This window comes from Rhamphochromis sp. 'chilingali', assembly GCF_963969265.1.
Source record: "Rhamphochromis sp. 'chilingali' genome assembly, chromosome: 7".
NCBI lineage: Eukaryota > Metazoa > Chordata > Actinopteri > Cichliformes > Cichlidae > Rhamphochromis > Rhamphochromis sp. 'chilingali'.
This window is the reverse complement of record NC_137934.1, coordinates 24,663,813-24,686,972: the sequence shown is the minus strand read 5'-3', so window position 1 is coordinate 24,686,972 and position 23,160 is coordinate 24,663,813. Positions and strand designations below refer to the sequence as shown.

Below are 23,160 nucleotides of genomic sequence, written 5' to 3'. Positions count from 1 at the left end.
GATTTACGTCCTTCTGGAGGGTTCCAAACACTTTTGGATTTCTTGAAGGGTTCAAGTTTCAACAAGTTTCTCTGAGCCCTCCCGAGACCTTTTGCAAAAATCACATACTCTGTACTTGGGTGAAATTTAAAAGCAGGCTTTAATAATTCTGACTTTTTATCCTTAAAAATAAGAAACTCTTTGAATGAATCCACTGATGAAGCTGTACGCACTGAACAGCTGTGAACACCTGGATCTCCACACACCTGTGAGCCACACCTGTGACCTGTCAGTCACAAACCGATGCCACACGTGATTACCTTTGTTAAAACCCCTTTTATGAAAGAAACCAGCAGTTGGGCTGACTGTTTCCAGGTCTCTCTCTCTCTCTCTCTCTCTCTCTCTCTCACACACACATACAAATACACACCGTGCGTAAAATTTGCGTAAAAACTCTCCAAACGCGCCTCTGTCTCGGTTTTACGCACTCACCGATGGAGACCAATTTGATGTGCTCCCTTTCCAGGAACTCCAGCGCCACGGACACGTTCTCCAGCTTCATCTGCCTGAAGTTGGGTCTGCTGTGGTACTTCCGGTACATCTTTTTCTGGCTTAGCACCTCCAGCAGCCCTATTAACTTTAGCCCATCGCTTAGGTCCTTCTGTAGGTCGTTGATGCGTTTGTTGATCACCTTCAGGTGCTCGTTGCACCACCTAGTGAAGGTGTTCTGCTGGATCTTCTTCCACGGGGCGTCCTCGGCTAGGTCCTTCTCGGTGGCCGGCATCTCCTCCTCCTCGTCCTCCTCGCCGATGTCCGCGGTGCTCTGGTAGAACTGCTGGGGCTCCAAGTAGCTGTTGTTGCTCATCATGGACATGCCTTTTATAGAACCGAGCGCAGTGGGAAGAGAAGGAAAGGCAGAAAAAAAAGAGAAACGGGGGGCAGTGGAAGCGGAGGGGCAGTGCCCAGCGCGCGGGGAGGGAGCTTCACGGAGCTGTGCGTAAAGAGGCGCGCATGCAGACCCGAGGTCACTCCTGTGGCTCACACTCTCAGAGAAAGCGGAGGCTCGGGAGGAAGAGTGAAGAATAGTCTGCTTTTGTCCTCCGGCTGGCTTGGCTGTGGTCACACGCGGGTGGCGTCGTGGACAGAGTGGGGCTGTGCAGCTGCGGGAGCGTGAAGCGAGGTTTAAAGGCTCGGCGTCACTGCGCAGGACTCCCAGGAATGCCCCTGCCATGACCATATACTACTGCGGCCCGGGCATCCTCCGAGCCGCAGGACACCGAGACCGCAGATCATTGGTCGGCGCGGAACAGGGGGGTGGAGACACGCTGGACACCCCCAACCAGGACACCCCCATCTACCCCACCCCGACAGCCGGACCCGGGGCTCCACAGCCGCTCTGACACCTCCGGTATTTTTAGAGTCCTCAAACCTGGAGAGACACCCTGAGGAGGGACATGACATCACCATCAGACAGCGAATCAAATCACTGCATGATATTTAAACAACAAAGCATAAATAAAAAACATCAAAGTTTACTTCAGTTTGGAAATACATATCATATCTGAAAATACAATAGGCTCTGTGATAATGAGTAATGACAATTAATGGTAACTACAATGGAGGTTAGGTGTTTACAGTTAATTGAATGAGGTGTTGCTGCTTCTTGCAATTCCATTGGCTGCCAAATGGAGGCGCGGCAAACTGAAGCAAGCGAGAGAGGAAGAAAAATTCCATGCTGCGTTTTTGAAGAATAAAACAAACTGAAGAGATTTATTGACGTAAACAGCAGCGCCCCCTGCTGAGCACAGTCTGCTTCTACGTGAAACAAGCTGAACTTGACCCAGAGTGAAACCCAAGATCAGCTCTGCAATAATCACATACAGATGTGTGCAGTTACAGCTTTATAAGAGCTGCTGGTTTTATTCCAACTGTGTTGAACATCAGCCTAAAATGTGCTCGCTGTGGCTGTACATAGTCTATAGTCTTTATAAACAAAAAATGTCCACAGTGATGATTCTAGTGGGTTGAGTGGATTAAAAAGTGACAAGTGGCACAGTGGCTCACTGCATTCATGCTGTGGAATCGTGGGCTCGTTGAACATGTGTGTGAAAACATGAAAGTAGTGTTTTGAGTTAAAATGTGTGGCATCAGGCATATTTCCTGTGTGTCACGTTTAGAGACTTACTATAAAAACACAAGACAGGAATACAGACTCACCGTGAGTCTGAAAATATCTGCGTCCAGCTCAGATATCACGAGAGGAAAACAGCAGCTCACATCTAAAGTGTAAATATGGAGCCAAACTAAATTTAACAGCGAGTGCCGCCGTGATACACTCATCATCCTCTCAGGGCAGACAGTTTACCAGAGTTATCACCACTTATTACGGTCATGACTTCACTCCTGATTCCTACTCTTTTTTTCCCCTTCACCATGAACTGAATAAAGATGATGGAAGTAGCCATTATGATGTCACCATGAAGCAACTTTTTGACCACTAGGTAGCCCCGCCCTAAATCATTCCTGGTTTTGTGGTCTTTTCTGGCTCTAATGGGACCTTTTGGTTTGGTTTGATTTGGTTTGATCCACCACACAGCTGCCACAACTATGATGGTGACACAAGGTTTCACAGCAGAAACTGACACAGCATCAGATGACAGAGTAGATAGAGCATTAGAACATGGTATACTATGGCCATAAAGGGATGGACATGGTCAGCAACAATACTCAGCTACGATGCTGTATTTAAACTGTAAACTGTGTTGCTCAGGTGACAAAAGCGGGTCAATAAAATATCCTTCACACCATCACACCACCAGCAGCCTGAAATACTGGTATAAGGCAGGATTGATAAATGACTTCATAATGGCTGTTTTCACCAAACTCTAAACTTACCATCTGATTGTACTAGCAGGAATCATCATCAGACCAGGAAACGTTTTTTTGTCTTCTGTTGTCCAGTTTTTGTGAGTCTGTGTAAACTGTAGCCTCTCTGTAGCCTACTGTTATTAGTGAACAAAAGTGGTACATGTGAGGTCTTCTGCTGCTGGAGCCCAGTTGCTTCAAGTTTAGACCAGCCTCTCTAGCACCAACAACCAAGCACTTCAGCAGGTCATTGTCACGATGTCTACATACCTAAAAGCAATAAGTTGCTGCCATGTGATTGGTTGAATAGATAATTGCATGGTTGAAACAGGTGCATGTAATGTCTCAAGGTTGTTTTTACCAGTAATTCTGAAAATATACCATAATGCTGAACACATGAAAGACAAGGAAAACTATGTTTATTTGTATTAGATCATTTAACAAACATAAAATACAGTCCCAGACAGATGTTATCATGGTGCAAAAACATCAAGAACAGAGATCAAAAACAAAGAAGAGAAACAGCAGCCAGATGACAGTGATGTTCCACTTTTTTGCGGCTCAGATTCAGGACGCCAAAGTAGAAGCAGAGTTCATACAGCACACCTGATACTTGACAGTAACACCTGACGCACAATCAGCAGTGAAATCTGAGGAGTTTAAACAGTCAGACATTTTTAAATCTTTTCACCGTGGTCTAAGTATACATCCAGGATGAACCTAGCTTTGCAAAAAGGCTGGAACTCAGGGGCAAACTGACAGCTATCAGTGTCTTCTGTATTTTCTTTTTTAAAGCTCATTGGCAGTTTCCCCCTATGTGTTTAACATCCTAATCAACGCTGAGCTTGGCTAATCACGTTTAAACATATGAACACTTGTCCCACCCCCAAAACAAAATAAAACTAAACAAAACAACAAACCATAACATTCATTTTTATACCAACTAGCATGATGTTGAATAAATCTATTGCTAACTACCAAATAAATCCCAAAATATGGAAAAACATTTAGCATACTATCTTTAGTTATGCTGGCTAACATATGTTAAGCTAGGCTAAGCTAATTTTATAAACACCAGTTACAAAAAACTACAACAATGCCTGTCAGTACTAGAAGAACCTAGTGTAATGCCTGCAGTGGCTAATAACAACAAAAATATCACTTAGCTAATAAAACATGCCAGTATTTCAGCAGCTACACGGACTTGTGCTAAATTAGGCTGAACTAGCTGCTACTGATAGATAACTATAATAATAAACTGCTATTTCCATTAGACACAGCTGCGCGACACAACACCAGTTAGAAACCAGCAGGAAAACATGTTGCGTTAAACTGTTTGTAGTTCTATAAGTTAAACTAGTTCAGTGACAATGTCTTTAGCTGTGTGCCACATAAACTTAATGTAAACCATCATGTAGATGTTAAGGTGCTCCCATGGTTCCAGTGTTCATGCTCAGCTTGGTTAAACCCAGATGAAACTAAAATCCACCATAAAAACAATTGGCTAATAACACAGTCTGCATCAGCTAATGGAAGAATGGGATTTTAGCGCTCATGCTACAGCTTGGCTGAAGCTGCTACAGCGGCTACATCTACTCTTCTAATTTCATGCAAAGTCACTATTCCTCTAAACCTAACATGCAGGATGGAGATACCTACTGGGAGCTAACGTTTGTCAGGACTGTGCTAAGGATGGACGGATTCAGGATATCACTGATAAAACAAAATATGCCTTTTCACTTTTACATTTTAATTTTGTGAAAAGAGAACAACAAAAGGATCAGATAAGTACTAGTTCTGTTTTCAGAAGTACATAAAAACTATCACAGACCTCCAGAAATTGATATCAAGTGCAAGTTACTGTGGCAGAAACAACAGCAGATAAACTGACATATTTTGTATTTTGATTATATTATTGTGACTTTTGTCAAGATAACTCCAACACAGACATACGAGAACCATCAGAGGAGATTTGGTGGCCTAACAGGAAGCTCAGATGTTTGAGAAGTTTTCAAAGTAAATCCATATTCACACAATAGATGAAAGAAAGTTTTTTAAATTGTTCTATAAATTCAGATGTGATTTCTGCATAATGGACAAACAGTCTGAGTTGTGCTGCTGTATATTAATGTATCAGGAAACCAATAATCAGTCCACCCCCAGACTCTTCTTAATGCTAGATTTGCAAACATCTGACAAACTATCACATACTTATTATCACAGAAGCTGTAGGAAAATTATGCACTTTAAAACAGAACAAAGAAGAAACCAAGCGGAAGAAAAATCAGAACAAAGCACCTGATCAAAGCAAAGATACCAAGACGGTACAGAGGAACACCGGCATGCAGCTTTTAGGAAGATTTTTGTAATTTTACTGACATAATAATAAAAAAATAGTATCGAGTTTGTATTCACAGTAAAACACAGATTTAAAAACATTCTGGAGGAATTGATTCAGTGCCAGTTAAGGTCGTGGAAGTCTCGAATAAATTACATATTTTCAGACACATTTTTAACACAAGACCAGCAAAGGCAACACTAAAAACAGTGAGAGCCCCGATACAACACAAAACCAGATTCAAGCCCAGGAAATACCAAAAACACTAGGAGGTCAAATATAGGTTATAACTATTAGTATTTTATGTTCTAAAATATCAGATAAAATTAGTTGAAACTCACTGATCAAAATGATTAAATAATGTGCAACTCAACATCTGTCTAATTATCTCATTAATGTTGACTTAGCTAGTGACATTAATGAGATAATAATTTTTTGTTCCTAACTGGTTTCCCTTTTCTGGCAGTAATGGGCTTTCATACCTTTAATTTGAGTAAATAAGTACATTTAAAAAAGTTACCCCGTGAAAGTTGTGTGGCAGTTAAGTCTTTATCTTGACTAACCTTTCATATATATTATTGTTTTTTTTTCTGCTGGGAGCTGACCTACACATATTACCAAGAAAACTTCACAACATCAGTTAAATGTGTAAAATATGTTTTTCCTTCAGCAAGTGTCTTTAAAGTAGGCTACACGTGTTTGTCATGCAAAATGTTTATAGGAGCTCCTAACAGCACATGCTACTAGTTGTTTTAAACAATACAGTATAATAGCCTGATCAAACTTCGGATTTAATTATTAATTAATTTAAATAATCTTAAATTAATTAATAAGCCTTTATTAATTTTAAATTCCCATAGTTTGTTAAAGCCCTGCTTTATCAAATTAATGCTTTTAATATCTTCAGTCAAGTACACTTGTCACAGTTCAATCTTCATTTGCAGTGCCATATGTTGTAAAGAAACTGGAATGTCTGAGCTAGTTGTTATCTTACTGAAACAAGTTTGACAGAAGTACCTTGTTCCACCCTGAAAGGGATCACAGTCATCTGAACAGCTTATTCTTATTTTCTAGGATTATTTGGTCTCTATTTAAATGTAAACATAACTTAGGAACCATAAAGTTTGAAATGTGTGCAAAAGCAAAAAATAGATGTATTTGGGTATCTCCCACAATAAAAAAAATTCAAAAGCTTACAGAAAAAGACGTGTTTATTCAGAAGGATGATCTGAGGCATCTGAGAAGTTTGATCAACCAAAATGCAGATGCAGACTTCTCTTTGGGGTTTTACATTAAATGCTGAATTTTTGCCGCCCCTTTCAGACAAGATCCATCCCAGTTTTTAATTTCTACAGAAGAAAAAAAAATAAACAAAACAATATTCAATGTTGGAATCTAAATAAAACTTTGTGTCCTTATCACTGTCATTTTGAATTCAGTGAAAGGTGTTCCACTATATGACATCATTTCTGGTCCTCCTCCATTATTATTTGTAAATAGATATTGCCCAGTGCCCTTATTTGATTAGGACTGTATATGAGCTTAACTTCTATCATTTTTCAATTAATCAAATTTTCATGAAATTCATTTTGCTGCATTGTGCTCAACTGTTAGATGTAAAATAATGTATCATCTGCATGCATAAAATTTGGACTTTTTTAGTAAAAAAGTAATTTTCTGTTTAATCATTATAGTTTTCAGTTCATTACGTTTTGATCAAACTCTGCTCTTCGTAAAAATAAAGAAAAGTGTCATCTGCATACACAATCTAAAATTTGCATGTTAAGTAACACTAGCATTTGCTGTGTTTTGATTTTAATCACATTTTCTACAACATGCTAAAAATGAACAACAAAAAAATCCCCTTAGCATTATTTCAGAGAAGGAGGAAAGTGTCTGTTCAAAAATAAATCAATAAATAAATCAATGAAAACCATCTGCTACACCTAACTGTGCAAAATAAAAACAACTCTGGCACAATCTGAATTTAAACACAGTGTAATCAGTCCACAGAAATTATCTCTCTTTAGAAATGAGCTTTAGGAAATATATATATTTTTAAAGTGCTATTTTACTTTTATAGATAGTCATACTACACATTTGAAAAACAGAAATCCAGACATGTAAACGGATTTATAAGAAGTGAGGAAGGTAAAATAAAGCTAATCCCAGTGTTTCATGCTACAAACCAGACCTGCTGAAACTTAACGCTGATTAAAGTTAATCAGCGTTAAGTTTCTGACAAATACATGATCAGATGATGTATAACATTAAGAAGGAAGGAAGGCAGTATTTGAAGCGCTAAACAATCAAGTTTTATCTGCTACTGTTTTCTCCTTTATCAGTAAGTGCAAAGTACTCCTTAAACTCACCAGGACAGAAATAAGGCAAATAATTTTAAAGCTGAAGGAAAATATAATAACTCAAGTCATTTTTAAAGTAAAAATGTGCTACTTTTTCAGAGTGTTGCCTTTAAATTAATGAGCCTTTTGTTTTGGACTGCTGTTTGATCAAATCTCATTTTAATGAATAATCACCAAAACTATTCAAGTAAGTAAGCATGTTTTATCAGTAAGTTAATTAGATCATTTCACCCCATGAGTTTATATTTTCCATTTTAACACTGAATGTAGAGACATTTTTTTTTTTATATGTAGCATCCACTAACACGAAAGTGAAACTTAGTCCATTGTCTTCACGAACCTCATGACAAGCTACTTCTGGTACTTCTGGAAGATACAACAAAATGAGATATTCTGTTCAACTCTTGAACTGTGATGGTGAGTACTCAATAAATCAACCGCTTGACCATCTGCGCAGAGCTGACCTGCAGGAAGAGTAAAGAATCATAGTAGACGATGTCGGGAATTCCTATTGCTTTCCCCTCCAGCACTCACTGACGTCTGTGGCGTTTGGTCAAAGAGTCGTGGAGATGCAACAAGCAGACATCAGGATGGTCACATGTATGAGGGCAGCACTGGATGGATGACGGCAATCCCACAATCCTACAGTTCACCGTGAGGTCGCTTCCTGTGTACTCCTCAAGCCCTGGTGAAACTAGGGACAACCAGAACAGCAATGGCTGCCACGGCGACTGCCACCACTGCCAGGTTCCAGCCTTCACAGTCGCGCTGCCGGGAGACGACAAGACAGGTTAGAATAAAATTAATTTATAAGCACATTAGGTTTTAGCCACATGCTGGATATTTTGGAAACTTTAAATGGAGTTTGAAACTTTATTTTGACTTTGCAGTTCTTTTCCATTTGGATGCACCAAATAATGGAAATGTCTATAAAAAAGGGGACAATACTTTTTATAAAAGAGCACTACATTCTGACCTCCCACCACATTTTGAATGTGCTTGTAGGATCTGGTCCAGAGGGGTGAAGAAATCAGGTGGCCCCTGAAGCAGAGCCTCTTCAACCTCTGCATATTCTAAACACATATGCAAAGAACCCACACAAATTGACAACAAAAAATACTGAATATGACCATAAGCGAAGTTTTAGTGTGGAGCCTTTAAGATGTTTGGGAACTTTTAGATGTTCTGCGAATCCATTCGTACTGGTCACAAGTGAAGAGTGAGTGGCAGGTCATTCAGTATTTTTCTAACTACCTCTGTATGGCTGTGTTTAGGCGAAAGGTGAAGGACGTTTTTTGTGCCTCACAATTACAAACAGAGTCAATGCTAAGATGCAATCATACATAAACTGAAAATATTTAATCTTACAGAAAAAGTCCGTGCTGTGTCACAAGCAAAGACTCTTCTGATTCAAGATTTTCTTTACTGGCATTATGTTGCTAGAACATAACAAAAATTACAGTGGTGCCCTCGGTGATAAAGAAAATACAAAAAAGATAAATAAAGAAATAGATTTTCTTTAAAAAGATATAAAAGATAAAAGTATGGAAGAGGATTAGGGCCACTGGGGGAAAAAAAGAGTGGGAACATCTTTTTCTTTCTTGTTTTCCAGAATTCCGAGAAAAAAGTAAGAATTCTGACTTTTTTTCTCGGAATTCTGACATTAATCTAAGAATTAAAGTGTAAAGATTACATTATTATGGGCTCTTTGATGGACAGATGGTAAATGGACCGGTTCTTATATAGTGCTTTTCTACTATGAGCTAACTTTGCACAACTTGGCTCATTCACACATTCACACCCATTCGCACAAGCGCTTCTTTCTATGCAAGTGTTTTCTATCTAACATTAACACAGATGATGGAGGCATCTGAGAGCAACTTGGGGTTAGTATGTTGCCCAAAGATATTTGGCATATAGAAAGCAGACGCGGATTGAACCACCAACCTTCCTTCATATTTGATTTGCTTCACAGAAACTCAAGCAACCTGACAAAACAAACTGAGCCCAGCATTAAATCAGTCGGGACATGAGCATGTAAAATCATGGCTGATGGAGGATGGAACACCCGGCACGGCTGATGTACTACTACAGTTCAAACAAACAAGTAAAACCTGGATTTGAACAGAGATTGGGAAGTCATGGTGGCAGAGGTTTCCACTTTTAAACTCTTTAAATGACAGAGGGGTTCATCTGAAGCAATTGTTTCTTCATTTGTGGAAACAAATGCAGAGGCAGTTTTCCTTGAAAGCGCCTGGTAGAGGAAGAAGGTCATGGCCATACCTGGTCCCATCTAAGACGCCAGCTCCTCCCACCAGCACCAAATCAAGGCCACTATTACAATCATTCCTATGAAGGGGATGGAGAGAACAGGGGGCTCAGACTGGCGAGTGCAGTTCTGGGAAGAAGACAGAAGGTAGGAGTGTGGGGAGTATGGAGAGAGGAGAAAATAAAAAAATCAGAATAATAAAGTCAGAGGACGTGAGGGCGAACGGCAAGCAGGGAGCAAACGAAAACGAGTGATCTGATGTGAAATGACTGATAGGCAGGCAGGTCGATCATGAAAACTCATCAAATTTTCAGAGAATTTTTCAGTTTCTCGTGTAAATTTCATGTGAAACAGAAGAGACGGCAATCAGACAAAAAAATGGAAATGAAGTGAGGAAACTGAAAAATTAAAGACAAGATGGTGAGGTTTTTTTTGTTTTGTTTTGTTTGAAGTCTTTAACATTAAAACATCAGCATCTTGTCATTTCAAGACTTTTGGAGATCAAATCTGAAGCATCAGCAGCCCTGCAGGAGCTTTTGGGTAAGAACTACCAGGTCAGCTTTGGCTGTAGAGAGCCATCTTAAAAGTTGATGTGTTTCCTAACAAGTTTGTTAGCCTAGCGTTAGTATTCTCACAAGTGAGTTTATATCTCACTCGGTGAAAATATCCTAAATTCATCCTAAAATGTTTATATTTCACAAAGTGATATTTTCTGGAGGCCTGTGAAAAAAATCACATTTAATTTTTGCCAAGGGAAGGAGGAACTAATGTCAATGTTAAAGGCTGCTACTATCAAAATAATGACACCCCTGCAGTGCTGCATGGTGGATAAGAAATTGAATGAATTATCTGATGAAGAGGAGTGGATTGGGGACCAGGTCACTGTTTACAAAGTCCAAAGAAAAGAAAGGCAAGTGCCACAACAAGTTCTGAGTCAAACCTCATGTCAGCACTAGTGAATGCAAATGCTCGAGTCAGGAAAGTTCCTCAGCAAGTCTTAGAAAACCAAACTCTGTGTAGTTTTAGTTTTTAATTTTACAGTTTACATTTCAAATTACAAGTAGGAGTGTTGAAAGCATGGCTGGAGATCCAGATAAGGGTGAAGTCAAACAGCAGGTCTTGAGTGCTGACTTGGACAAAGGATTATGATTTTCACAGCTATGCAAAAATCCATACCAGTTTAACTGTCCATGAAACTAGATAAGAAAGAACAATTAGTAAAACTACATTAATGTCTTAAAAATTTAAAGGCTGGATAACCACTAATTTAATGGTTGTAGATTTAGATAAAACTGAGGTTAGTGTACTCTGCCCTGAAAACCTTAGAAATATGGCATATAACCAGATTCTTACTCTGGCTGGCATAAACTTGACCTCCAGTAACACTGTGAGAAATCTTGGAGTCATTTTTGACCAGGATATGTCCTTCAATGCGCATATTAAATAGATATGTGGGACTGCTGTCTTCCATTTCTGCAATATCTCTAAAATTAGAAATATCCTGTCTCAGAGTGACGCTAAAAGCTAGTTATTGTATTTATTACTTCTAGGTTGAACTGCTGCAATTTGTTATTTGTATGCCCTAAGAACTTCCTGAAAATCTTTCAGTTGAACCCAAATGCTGCAGCAACAGTACTGACAGGTGGCCTCTCTTCATTTGCTCCCTGTTAAGAATCCAGAATTTAAAATCCTGCTCTTCACATTTAAGCTCTTAAATAATCAGGCCCCATGTCATTTTAATAACCTCATAGTACCATATCACCACATTAGAGCACTTTGTTCTCACACTGCAGGCTTACTTGTGGTTCCTAGAGTATTTAAAAGTAGAATGGGAGGCAGAGCCTTCATCTTTAAGGCCCCTCTTATGTGGAACTATATCAGACTAGATGGGTTGCCCCTCCCTGATCCTGGTTAGGCTGGAGGTTTTTTCCTGTTAGACGGGAGTTTTGCTCCTCACTGACACCAAATGCTGCTCCTTGGGGTGGGGGGTCATCTGATTGTTAAAGTTTCCAATCTCTTTAATCCATTTGACATTATGAAAAATGAAAATCAGTTGAATTTCACATCCTACCTAGTGAACCCTCAAGTCAATTTGAGTCATAAGGTGTGAAAAATTGACAGTTGATCAATACTGAGTCACCTAACTGGGGAATTTATTTGTTCAAGTTTTGGAGTCTCCGGGAAGAATTGATTTACTGATGTTAAAGTAAAGAGTCCCAAACTGTTTGGACTGGTCTGTCTTGCAGGAGATGTTCCATATCAGATGAGCTGTAAATGTCCGTGTTCTTTGTTTTTGTATGAAATTCATTTTCAAGGGCTGTGCGATATAGGCGAAAGACCAGACAAAAGACAACGTGCCCTGAAGCGACAGACATTTAGAAGCTCACAGAAAAACTGTCAGAAACCGGCCACGAGCAGAGCTGAAAGCAAAATGATCCAGAGAGCGTTTGGGCTTAGCTGTTACCGGCCAACATGCACACAGTACAGACAGAGAGGCGTCATGTGACAGAGCACGGACCAGATTTTTTTTCTCTAAACGCTTACCTGAAAATGTTCTGCTATGTTAATCTAAACCTCACCCTTTCCTCTCCAGAGGGAGGGAGTTTTAACCCTAATCTCTGTCAGGCATGGTTACTTGAGACCAAATAATCTATCAGTACTGAAACATTTTAACATTGTAACATACCCAACTTCACTAAGCACCTGAGGCTTTTACCTGTGACCTCTCACCTGTGACTTCCTGCCCACCAGTTTTTGCAGCTCAGCCTTGCAGCGCTGCAGCTCCTGTTCAAGTGCCGCTCGCTCCCGCTGGCTGCAGTCATACAGCTGCTGAAGCTCGGCCAGCTCACCTTTCAAACCTTCACACTGAAGGAAGGACAGAAGAAACACAACAACAAATCAATAACAGATATTTATATAAGAGACAAAGATACTATGGGCAGGTCAGGACCTCTTTGGTCTGTAAACCTGAAGACTATTGGAAGATGCTGATTCCATACTGGGAACAGTCAAAGGATCTTGCAAAGAAAAGCGTCTGGACTTCTTTAAGTTGCTTGAAGACGTTTCACCTCTCATTGGCATCCTCGAAAGAGTGTCCTTTATCCTTAAGATGCAGATGGACTGCTGAGTCTTGTCCTGTGGAGGTGGCTCTTCTGTGTTGTGCCATGCGCTTGTGAAGTGGCTGTTTGGTCTCTCCAATGTAGAGGTCTGAGCATTCCTCGCTGCACTGTACAGCATGAGGACACTCTTTCGAGGATGCCAATGTTCACATTTTGGACAGAGGACAGATGGACAGATGGTTTGAAAGAGGAGTGAAAGAAGCCATCTATGTCCACTGTGAGCGACCATCTTTGAACAGAGGCGGGGGTTTACGACACCAACTCTCTGCCATCTATAATCCAGTTTTGAGATCCCTTCCCAGACGCCTTAACGCCCACTCACATCCTGGGCCATCTGATCTCAGGAATTCGCATGATAAGGTGGGGCCAGGTTTCACAATGAACACACCCGAAACTCTGGCTGATTGGGACCCACACCCAGTTTCACACCTTGGCTCAGGCGATTAGAGGATCATCAGGGGGTCCTTTTGTCCCTCTGTGAGGGGTTACTCCCACTAGGTTTATATCTGGGACTCTCCACCATTTGACCTTAGAACTGAAGAAGTTTCTCGGATGAGAGGTGAAACGTCTTCAAGCAACTTAAAGAAGTCCAGACGCTTTTCTTTCCAAGCTCCTTTGACTACGATGACCTGGATGACTGAGAACCTTCACAGACATACTGGGAACAATTTCCCACAATTTCATTAAACATGTACCATGACAGTAAAGCATGTTTCTATTCTATTCTATTCGAGTTACAACTGCCTGTTTTTTAATGTTGAAATGCTGAAATTTGCCATGCTGCTACAGATGACTGTTAAAGGTAAAATCAAAAGCTTTGCAATTCAAGATATCAACAGTCTTTGGATTAAACTGACCAAATATGATGTCCGTCTGTAGTAAACATCCAGATGTTTTAGCTCATAAACAGCAGTCACCTCTCACCTCTCTCTGGACCTTCTGCGCTGTCTCCTCAGCTTGTCTCAGTTTGACCTTCAGGATGCTGATCTCCTCCTGTATATCAGATGAGTCCTTCTGCTCAGGTCTGGACTGGAACACCGTGATATAAGAGTCCGCCTTCACCTGGTTGTCCTTTTCATATTCAGTACTGCCCTCCGCTCTGACTGCCAGATACACGTCATCACACCTGTTTGCCATTAGACAGAAGATCTGTTGGAACAGTAGCTTCAGGAGACAAAGTGAGATATATAATAACACCCTAAAAAAAAAAAAAATACCCGCTCGTCCCTGCAAGCGGTCTATCCTTCAAGCTCAGGTCCTCTACCAGAGGCCTGGGCGTTTGAGGGTCCTGCGCAGTATCTTAGCTCTTCCTAGGACTGCGCTCTTCTGGACAGAGATCTCCGATGTTGTTCCTGGGATCTGCTGGAGCTACACACCTAGTTAGGCAGTCACCGCACCTAGTGCTCCGATTACCACGGGGACCACCGTTACCTTCACCCTCCACATTTTCTCAAACTCTTCTCTGAGCCCTTGGTATTTCTCGAGCTTCTCGTGTTCCTTCCTGATGTTGCTGCCATTCGGAACTGCTACGTCTATCACTACGTCTCCTTCTGTTTGTCTACCACCACTATGTCCGGTTGGTTAGCCACCACCATTTTGTCAGTCTGTATCTGGAAGTTCCTCAGGATCTTAGCTCGGTCATTCTCCACCACCCTAGGGGGCGTCTCCCATTTTGACCTCGGGACTTCCAGGCCGTATTTGGCACAGATGTTTCTGTATACTATGCCGGCCACTTGGTTATGGCGTTCCATGTATGCCCTGCCTGCTAGCATTTTACACCTTGCTGTTATGTGCTGGATTGTCTCTGGGGCATCTTTACACAGCCTGAACCTCGGGTCTTGCCTGGTGTGATAGACCCCAGCCTCTATGGATCTTGTACTCAGAGCTTGTTCTTGTGCTGCCATGATTAGTGCCTCTGTGCTGTCTTTCAGTCCAGCTTTGTCCAGCCACTGGTAGGATTTCTGGATATCAGCCACCTCCTCTATCTGCCGGTGGTACATACCGTGCAGGGGCCTGTCCTTCCATGATGGTTCCTCCTCTTCCTCCTCATTCTTGGGTTTCTGCTGCCTGAGGTTTTCACTGAGCACTCGGTCAGTTGGGGCCATCTTACTGATGTATTCGAGGATGTTTGTTGTCTCATCCTGGACTGTGGTGCTGACACTCACCAGTCCCCAGCCTCCTTCCTTCCACTTAGCGTACAGGCTCAGGGTGCTGGACTTGGTGTGAAACCCTCCATACATGGTCAGGAGCTTCCTTGTTCTGATGTCAGTGGCTTCTATCGCCTCCTTTGGCCAGCCTATTACCCCAGCAGGGTACCTGATAATGGACAGGGTGTAGGTGCTGATAGCCCGGATCTTGTTCTTACCGTTCAGCTGACTCCTCAGGACTTGCCTGGCCCTCTGCAGGTACTTGGTGGTTGCAGCTTTTCTAGCGGCCTCTTCATTGTTCCCATTTGCCCGTGGGATCCCCAGGTACTTGTAGCTGCCCTCTATGTCTGCAATGTTGCCTTTTGGTAGTTTGTTTCATGCATTTATTTTTTAAATAATTCTATTGAAGCATGGTTGAAAAGCAATGTCTGACTTTCATTGGTTGACATTTATAGAATTTTTATTTATTATTACTTTTGTCAGATTAAGGTTATTTCTGTGACCATTGTGAGATTTTCTTTTATTGACTGAAGGGTACCAACAATTTTGTCCACATCTGTATCTATTTAATATGCGCACTGAAGGACATATCCTGGTCAAAAATGACTCCAAGATTCACAGTGTCACTGGAGGCCAAGATAATGCCATCCAGAGTAAGAATCTGGTTATATACCATATTTCTAAGATTTTCAGGGCAGAGTAAAATAACCTCAGTTTTATCTAAATTTAAAAGCGTTAAATTAGTGGTTATCCAGGATTTTATGTCTTTAGGACATTGCTGCAGTTTAACTAATTGGTGTGTTATCTGGCTTCATGGATAGATAAAGTTGGGTGTCATCTGCATAGCTGTGAAAATGTATGCTATACCTTCTGGTGATACTGCCAAAAGGAAGTATGTATAATGTAAATAGAATTGGTCCTAGCACAGAACCCTGTGGAACTCCATAATCAACCTTAGTGTGTAAAGACGACTCTCCATTTACATGAACAAATTTGAGTCCATTAGATAGATATAATTAAAACCACTGCAGTGCAGTACTTGTAACACTTACGTCAAGTTCTAATCGCTATAATAAAATATTATGGTCAACACTATCGAATGCTGCACTGTGGTCTAGCAGGACCAGCACAGAGATAAGTCCACCGTCAGAGGCCATAAGAACATAAATTGTAACCTTTTGTCAGCCTGGCTACAGTGCTTTAGAGAAACCTGGGGTTATTCTTATTTTCGTCAAACAATGATGAATAGTGAGACGTTCTAGCTTTATGGGGGACATTTTCAAAACAATAAAGCAGCAAACTATTTTTTCAGGCTAAATAATGAACTTCTAAATTTGTGATATGCCATTTCCTCTCCAGCTTACAAGTTATCTTTAAGGTTCGTGTTTAAGAGTTACACCAGGGAGTCAAGTTCTTGTGATCTGGTGCTTTCTTGTTCTGAGGAGCCACATTGTGCAGAGTCGTACACAGTGAAGAAGTAAAATTATTAACAAGACCTTGAACTTAGTTACAGTGCTTTCAGAAAGACATCTGCTGTTATGAAATCTATTCCCCATTGCCGTGTAATTCATTATTGTAAATTTAAATATTATTAGGAAATGATCAGACAAGCTCTGAGCACAAGATCCACAGGGGGTGGGGTCTACCACACAAAAAAAGCCTCTGGTAGAAAACCCAAGCTTGAAGAATTTTCGCACATTTTAAGAGTCAGAGTGTCAGGTGTAGGTGGATGTTTTGACTGAAGCTGCTCAGGTCACTCACGCGTCTTGTTGTTGTTGCAGTTCCTCCACCTTGTTGTTCAGCTGTTTGTTGTCACTAGTCAGATTCTGATGTTGGTCTGTCAGAGAGTTGAACTCGTCCTGCAGCTGAGTGACCTCACCTGTATCAGTAGACAAAGACTGATATCAGTATTGATTAACTGACTAATAATTGTCTTATTGATTCTAATGAAGAAACAAACACGTTATTACATCTCTGCATTATTGGTGCATCAGATGTTTGTTCACTTTGTTTCCTTCATCTCAGGTGATAAAGGTCCCATCTGTTAGTTACAGTTCTCCTACTTAGTTACAGTTACTAGTACTAAACCTTAGATAATGCAGGTTAATATTACTTAGAGTTATAGTTACTGTGTTTAGTTGCAGTTACCCTGTGTCAGTGTGCTGTGGCTCTTCATGCTCAGCTCAGCTCTCAGTGTTGTCACCTCAAGTTCGTACTCGGCTGTTGTGGCGTGCAGACGCTGTAGCTCCGCCCTCAGACGGCATAGCTCTTCCTGAAGGGAGGCAATGTCATTCTCTCTCTCTGCTGCTGCCTCCTCGGCTGCCTGCTGCAGCATTAGCACCTCCTCTTGAGCTGAGCGTAGCTCCTGCTGCACCTCCTCCAGCTCGCTTTCCTTCTCCTCCTCCAGACTGTCCATCTCCTCCTGGACTGAACGCAGCTGGGCTGAATGAGTCAGACAGCGTGAGAGAATTAGAGTGAGAGTCAATATCACAGTTTCAGAGTCTCAGAGAGTTAGAGAGTCAGAGTCAGTGAGTCAGAGTCTCAGAGAGTCAGAATCAGAGAGAGAGTCAAAGTCAGTGAGTCAGTGTCAGTGAGTCCAAGAGTCAGAGTCCGAGAGAATCAGAGTTAGTGAGTCAGAGTCTTAGAGTCAGAGTCAGAGAGTCAGAGTCAGTGAGTCAGAGTCAGTGAGTCAGTGTGAGAGAGTCAGAGTCACTGTCTCAGAGAGTCAGTGTCTCAGAGAGTCAGTGTCTCAGAAAGTCAGTCTGAGTCAGAGTGTCAGAGAGTCAGAGAGTCAAAGTGTCAGAGAGCAAGAGAGAGTCGGGGAGCATCAGAAAATCAGAGTCAGAAAGAGTCGGAGCGTCATAGTCAGAGACAGTCGGAGAGATCAGAAAGTCACAGCGAGTCAGAAAGTCAGAGAGAGTCAGTGAGTCAGAGTCTCAGAGTGTCAGTGTCTTAGAGATCAGAGAGTCAGTGTCAGAGAGTCAAAGTGTCAAAGAGCCAGAGAGAGTCAGTCAGTGAGTCAGTGTCAGTGAGTCAGAGACAGTGAGTCAGACTCACAGTCTCAGAGTGTCAGACTCTCGGAGAGTCAGAGTCTGTGAGTCAGTGTCAGAGTGTCAGAGAATCAGAGTGTCATACTGTCAGAGTCAGGGAGGTGAAGGAGCTCACCTTGCAGCCTTTGGATCTGCCGGGTGAAGCTCTCGGCCTGGTGGGCGCTGGCCAGCCGCTCCTCCTCTAACAGACCTTTGAAAGGAGAAATGATATAGAATAGAATAGAATAGAATAATCCTTTAATTGTCCCACATGGGGAAATTTGGGTGTAACAGCAGCAAGAAAGACACATATACAAACAAACAGTACACAAGACACAGAACAGAAACATACACAGTTTTCACATATTTACATCAAGGACAAAGGTTACCAAAAAGAGAGTACTGTACCGTTATTAAATTGAATAAAATGAAATACAGATAAGAGGAAAGTTACAGAGCTGATGTAAACCTCTATGTTTGTTGGGAGCAGTTTTGATTGTGCTCCTGCATAACAGGAGATGCAGAAGGAGTAACAACCGTGAATATGAAGCAAAGTGACGTTTCCTCACCCTGTAGCTCCATGAAGCTCTCCTCATGTCTCTGAGACACCTCCCGTGTCTCCTCCAGCTCCAGCAGTAGCTGCAACACCTGAGCCTTCAGCTCCTCCAGCTCCTCTTCTTTACCTTTATCGCCGCCTTCCTCCTCATCCTCAGACTTCTCTTCCTTCACCTCTTTCTCATCCTCCTCCTGCCCCTTCTCTCCTTCACCCCCTGTCTCCTCCTTCTCCTCAAGGGACTCCCTCTCTTTGGCTGTGAGGGTATCTGCCAGCATGATGGGCTTCTCCTCCTTCAGCTCACAGAGCTCATCTGCTCAGAGAGGAAGGAGACAATGAAGAGGCAGAGGAGGATTTTTAACAAAGAGAGATGAAAATACACTTCTCTTATTTTGTAGGAGTTTCCAAATAAAACAATATTTATTTTAAAAGATTATAAAACCATGATGTACTTCTTTACTTGACCACCAGGGCTCTTCTTAATAAACCAGGTTTCTTCTTGTTTGTCACTGAAAGTCATACCCTTTATTTTAGTGGGAGATAAATACCGAAACTGTCTGAGGTTTTCAAGCAGGTTAACAGTTTTTATCAAATATCCTTGTTTTAAATACTTTAAAATCCTCTAAATTTACTCAATGTCCAAATTTTTTGTGTGCTGTGCTGCAGAGACATCTGCTGGATTTAACCTTTATTTAATCTGGTGCATCATTAACAGCAAATCATTTAAAGTGAGGGGCAGGGAAAAGGTAAACAACTGAATATACCTGACTTCACCTGGCAGCAAAACACCTTTAAATGTGTGTACCATCAGCATAAAAACAACAAAAGAGTTAAAATCCCATAAAATAAGATAATTCTAATATAATATTTCATATAAAGGAGAACGTGTTTCTCTTAAATCAAAAGTAATAATTTGAATTCCAGCGTGCACCTCAGTCTGCACCTCTGACACACATTTGAAATGTCTACACCTTGTTCTAGCCTCTATGGTTTTTATGTGAAACAGGAAGTGCTGAACATAATTAACAAGGTGAAGATAAAATAAATGTAAGGTAAAATAAATGGGACTAAAAATGAAGACTCTGATGCTTATCCCTTCACACAGACACACGCACACACAGTGACTGACCGGATGGGTCGAGGACCTCCTCGATGACAGGCGGCAGCCGGAAGGCATCCATGTTTCCTCTGATTGACGGGAAGCTATAGAGATGAGGGGGTCAGAGCTCCAGAGGGGTGAGGAGGGGAGAGAATGAGGCAGATGGAGCCCAGGAAGGGTCCTCACGCTCCGGGTAGAGAGAGCCGCTGCAGCCCTTTCATCCTTCTGGAGCTGGGAGGGAAACACAGGGGGAGGAGGGAGAGGCGGTGAGAGCTGCGACAGATACTGCATCACGAGGAGGCGGGCAGCGTGCAGGCCTCAAACACACACTCTATCTCCACATGTCTCACTCTGCAGCTCTGCTGCCTTTTAACCACCAACCCGCATAACCTCAGTGAGAGGGGAGCAAACACAGCATCTCTCTGCGGACACCACTGCCACAAGAACCAATCAACAGCTACCATGGGCGGCTGGTGTCATCTATACAGTTATAAATTGGGACCGCTCTTCATGACAAATGACTGAAATAAGAATTGACCACAGAGATCACCTGGACCACTGAATCCCTTAACTCTCAGTTTGCTGGTATGTTACCTACAAATAGCGCTAACCTTTAGCAGACTGTGAATAAAAGAGGGCTATCGGCTGTTTGCTTTGTGCCATCAGTTTTAGCATTTTGACCCATGAGGTGCTATGTTTTGTTTTCAGAGGGCAGAGCCTCACAGACACAAATACCTGTGCAGTAACATCCAATCAAAATCCTAGAATTTCACTGGTGACCAAAACTGGAGCTCAGACTTCTTGGATGGCCTGTTAGTAAAATTAAACATATGACTTATAAAAACATTTTCCCCCCATACAGACGTTATATTTGATATGAACCCCAGATAAACTTTTGCAGTCTCCTTCTTTTCCAGCTTATAAATCTATGTCATCTGCATGTCTTATTCTTCCCATTCCTGTCTTTTACTTCCTTTTACTTATCTTTATGATGTAACAGAAGTAAAATAGTTTCAGGAAGTGGGAAATTATGTACAGCGCACAAACCAGTTTCTATCCCGTCTCAGACTGTAAACATGTTTATTTTAAACAATGAAGTCTATTGGTCCTGGGTCACTCCTGGAGCCTCTAGTGGAAACTAGAAGAACTGCTAGTTTGGAGCTTCAGTGCTAGCTTCATTTATTAATCTTGGAATGTGTTTTATGGTTCTGTGCAGTGCTTGTTCTTCATCAGTGTGGCCTTTGATGATCGTTTAGAGAGGTTTGTTGGTCTCCAGAGATTGGTTGGTTGGGAAAGGCTGTCAGATTTAAGGCTGCGGTTGTGTTTACCTGGAGCTTGGTATTCAGATTATATTTATTTAAAGTTTAAACCCTTCAGAGGAAACGATCCACCTGATTTCATGACTTAAACCTGAATGTCAAACTGCTCCTCTGCTGAGATTTTAAAACACTCTGACTGTAAATATTTTCAGGGACGAAGCGCTGACGAGAACACACATCACATTTCCCGATTGAAAGGATGTAAAGATAACTTGAAACCTTCAGTCACACTGCAAGTACTCATGCATTCTGCATGTAAGTGCAGCCATTCAGGGATAGTTTAAAGGGACCAGCACACATTTCTGTCTGATGCCAGGCTTCTACAAAACACTCCAAAACACACAAAAGACTAGAAAAACAGACACAGCACGATCAAGAAGGACAAAAAGACTGATGAGAACACAGTGCTGATACAGAAGCATCGATTAGCTTTAACACCTCAGAGTTCCCAGCTGACGTGGAAACTCAAACATGAACACTGAGGCACAAACAGGAACAGCTTCAGCAATGTTAATCTGATATATCTGCAGAAACTCCTCATGATGACACCACAGTGGTGGGGCTCATTTCCAAGGGAGACGAGTCTACGTACAGAGACGAGGTGGAGCAGCTGACGTCATGGTGTAAGGCCAATAACCTCCTCCTCAACACTTCAAAAACCAAAGAACTCATAATAGACTTCAGAAGGAAAAAGGCAGAGATCCAACCACTATTCATAAATGGGGACTGTGTAGAAAGGGTGGCAAGCTTCCGCTTCCTGGGAGTCAATATAGAGGAGAACCTTTCCTGGAGTGTGAACACCTCCGAGCTGCTGAAAAAGGCCCAACAGAGACTGTACTTCCTGAGAATTCTCAGGAGGAATAACATCACACAGAGACTGCTGGTGTCCTTCTACAGAGCCACCATTGAGAGTGTTCTAACTTACTGCATATGCATCTGGTACACTAGCTGCACAGGGGCTCAGAGGAAAGCACTCCAAGGGATCATTAACACCGCCCAAAAGATCACTGGCTGCCCTCTCCCCACACTGGAAGTTCTACACAACGCCCACTGTTTTAAAAAGGCCCAAAACATCATAAAAGACACCTCACATCCTGGCCACTCCCTGTTCGAACTGTTGCCCTCAGGCAGACGGTACAGGGCAATCAGAGCAAGGACTAATAGACTCAAACACAGCTGTTATCCAACTGCAATAACACATCTGAATACTACAAAAAAATGTCCATCACGCCACTCTTGTGTTAATCTATGCACGGTCTGAAGCATGTGTGTGGGAATGTATGTGAATGTTTTACTGTTATATCTTATTAGTATTTTAAGTATTCTATCTATTTTATTTATTGAATTTTATTGTTTTATTTATATTTTGATATTGCTAGGGATGATGCAATGATCGGGGACCATTCTTAATTTCGTTGTTCTCATGACAATGACAATAAAGTTTCTGATTCTGATGTTGAAGGTTTTACACTGAGAGCAGCTCTGACATGAGCTGGATTACAATCTTATCCTCACTATTACACATTAATACCACCATGTCATCACCCTCTATATGTGCTCTGTATGTGCTGTCCTGCTGCTGATATTAAAGTCCTCATTCATTGGTCTGTGTCATTTCGTTGAGCTTGCACTGTGACCATAAAGCCTGAAATCCCCCTGTCTCCCTGTCATTGTGCCTTCATAAAGGAAAAGTTTAAATGTCATTCCTTGGATTTTCTGCTGGAACATCCTCTCCCTGCCTCATTGCAGTTTTAAAATGCTGAACTCTTCCATTAGAATCAGCTAACAGGCTGTGGCACGACCTTTTTCTGCTGCTCAAACACAACACATACATGCAGGATGAAGACGTACCTGATGCAGATCTGCTCGTCTCTGAACCACTCTCTGTGGTTTCAGGCTTTGCTGCAGACCTCCTCCTCCTCTTCCTCCTCCTGTTGTCCTATATTTCCTCCTCAGCTGCTCTCTCAGCGTGATGCAGAGTGACGTCACTACATGCTACAGACGGACAGAGGCCATGATGTGAATGCACAATCAGCCTACATGACGTCATTTATTAACCCATTCCTGCCTCTGATCTGCA

The 23,160-nt window shown here is 41.7% G+C and overlaps 2 protein-coding genes across 7 annotated transcripts in view; both read right to left on the bottom strand.

Annotated features, from left to right (window-relative positions):
* The window catches only part of LOC308399684 (filamin-C-like), a 61,701-nt gene extending 60,401 nt beyond the window's left edge, over nucleotides 1–1,300 (bottom strand). For 3 of the 6 annotated variants that reach the window (XM_080887049.1, XM_080887050.1, XM_080887054.1), the window contains exon 1: nucleotides 472–1,299. In XM_080887049.1, coding sequence (XP_080743175.1) covers nucleotides 472–1,216 — 745 coding nt within the window. In that variant the 5' untranslated portion in view covers nucleotides 1,217–1,299. Of the gene's footprint in view, nucleotides 1–471 lie in introns of all 6 variants that reach the window. The other 3 variants (XM_080887051.1, XM_080887052.1, XM_080887053.1) reach the window with 2 other exon arrangements.
* Nucleotides 1,301–6,901: 5,601 nt separating this feature from the next.
* On the bottom strand, nucleotides 6,902–22,990 carry LOC308399767 (uncharacterized protein). The gene is made up of 9 exons (XM_080887201.1): nucleotides 22,932–22,990; nucleotides 19,792–19,992; nucleotides 18,679–18,975; nucleotides 18,246–18,320; nucleotides 17,229–17,522; nucleotides 16,842–16,959; nucleotides 13,858–14,059; nucleotides 12,545–12,679; nucleotides 6,902–8,313 (listed from the first exon to the last, which is right to left on the bottom strand). Exons 2-9 carry the CDS (start codon nucleotides 19,841–19,843, stop codon nucleotides 8,224–8,226), a joined length of 1,263 nt encoding a protein of 420 aa, XP_080743327.1. The 5' UTR covers nucleotides 19,844–19,992; nucleotides 22,932–22,990; the 3' UTR covers nucleotides 6,902–8,223.
* Between the last annotated feature and the right edge of the window lie 170 nt (nucleotides 22,991–23,160).

Excerpts from the sequence above, each read along its gene's own strand:
- LOC308399767 (XM_080887201.1), bottom strand. The coding sequence starts at position 19,843 with ATGGATGCCTTCCGGCTGCCGCCTGTCATCGAGGAGGTCCTCGACCCA. Across the intron at positions 18,321-18,678 it reads GAGCTTCATGGAGCTACAGG|GTCTGTTAGAGGAGGAGCGG; the intron begins GTGAGGAAACGT and ends CTCCTTTCAAAG. Across the intron at positions 16,960-17,228 it reads CCACAGCACACTGACACAGG|GTGAGGTCACTCAGCTGCAG; the intron begins GTAACTGCAACT and ends CTACTGATACAG.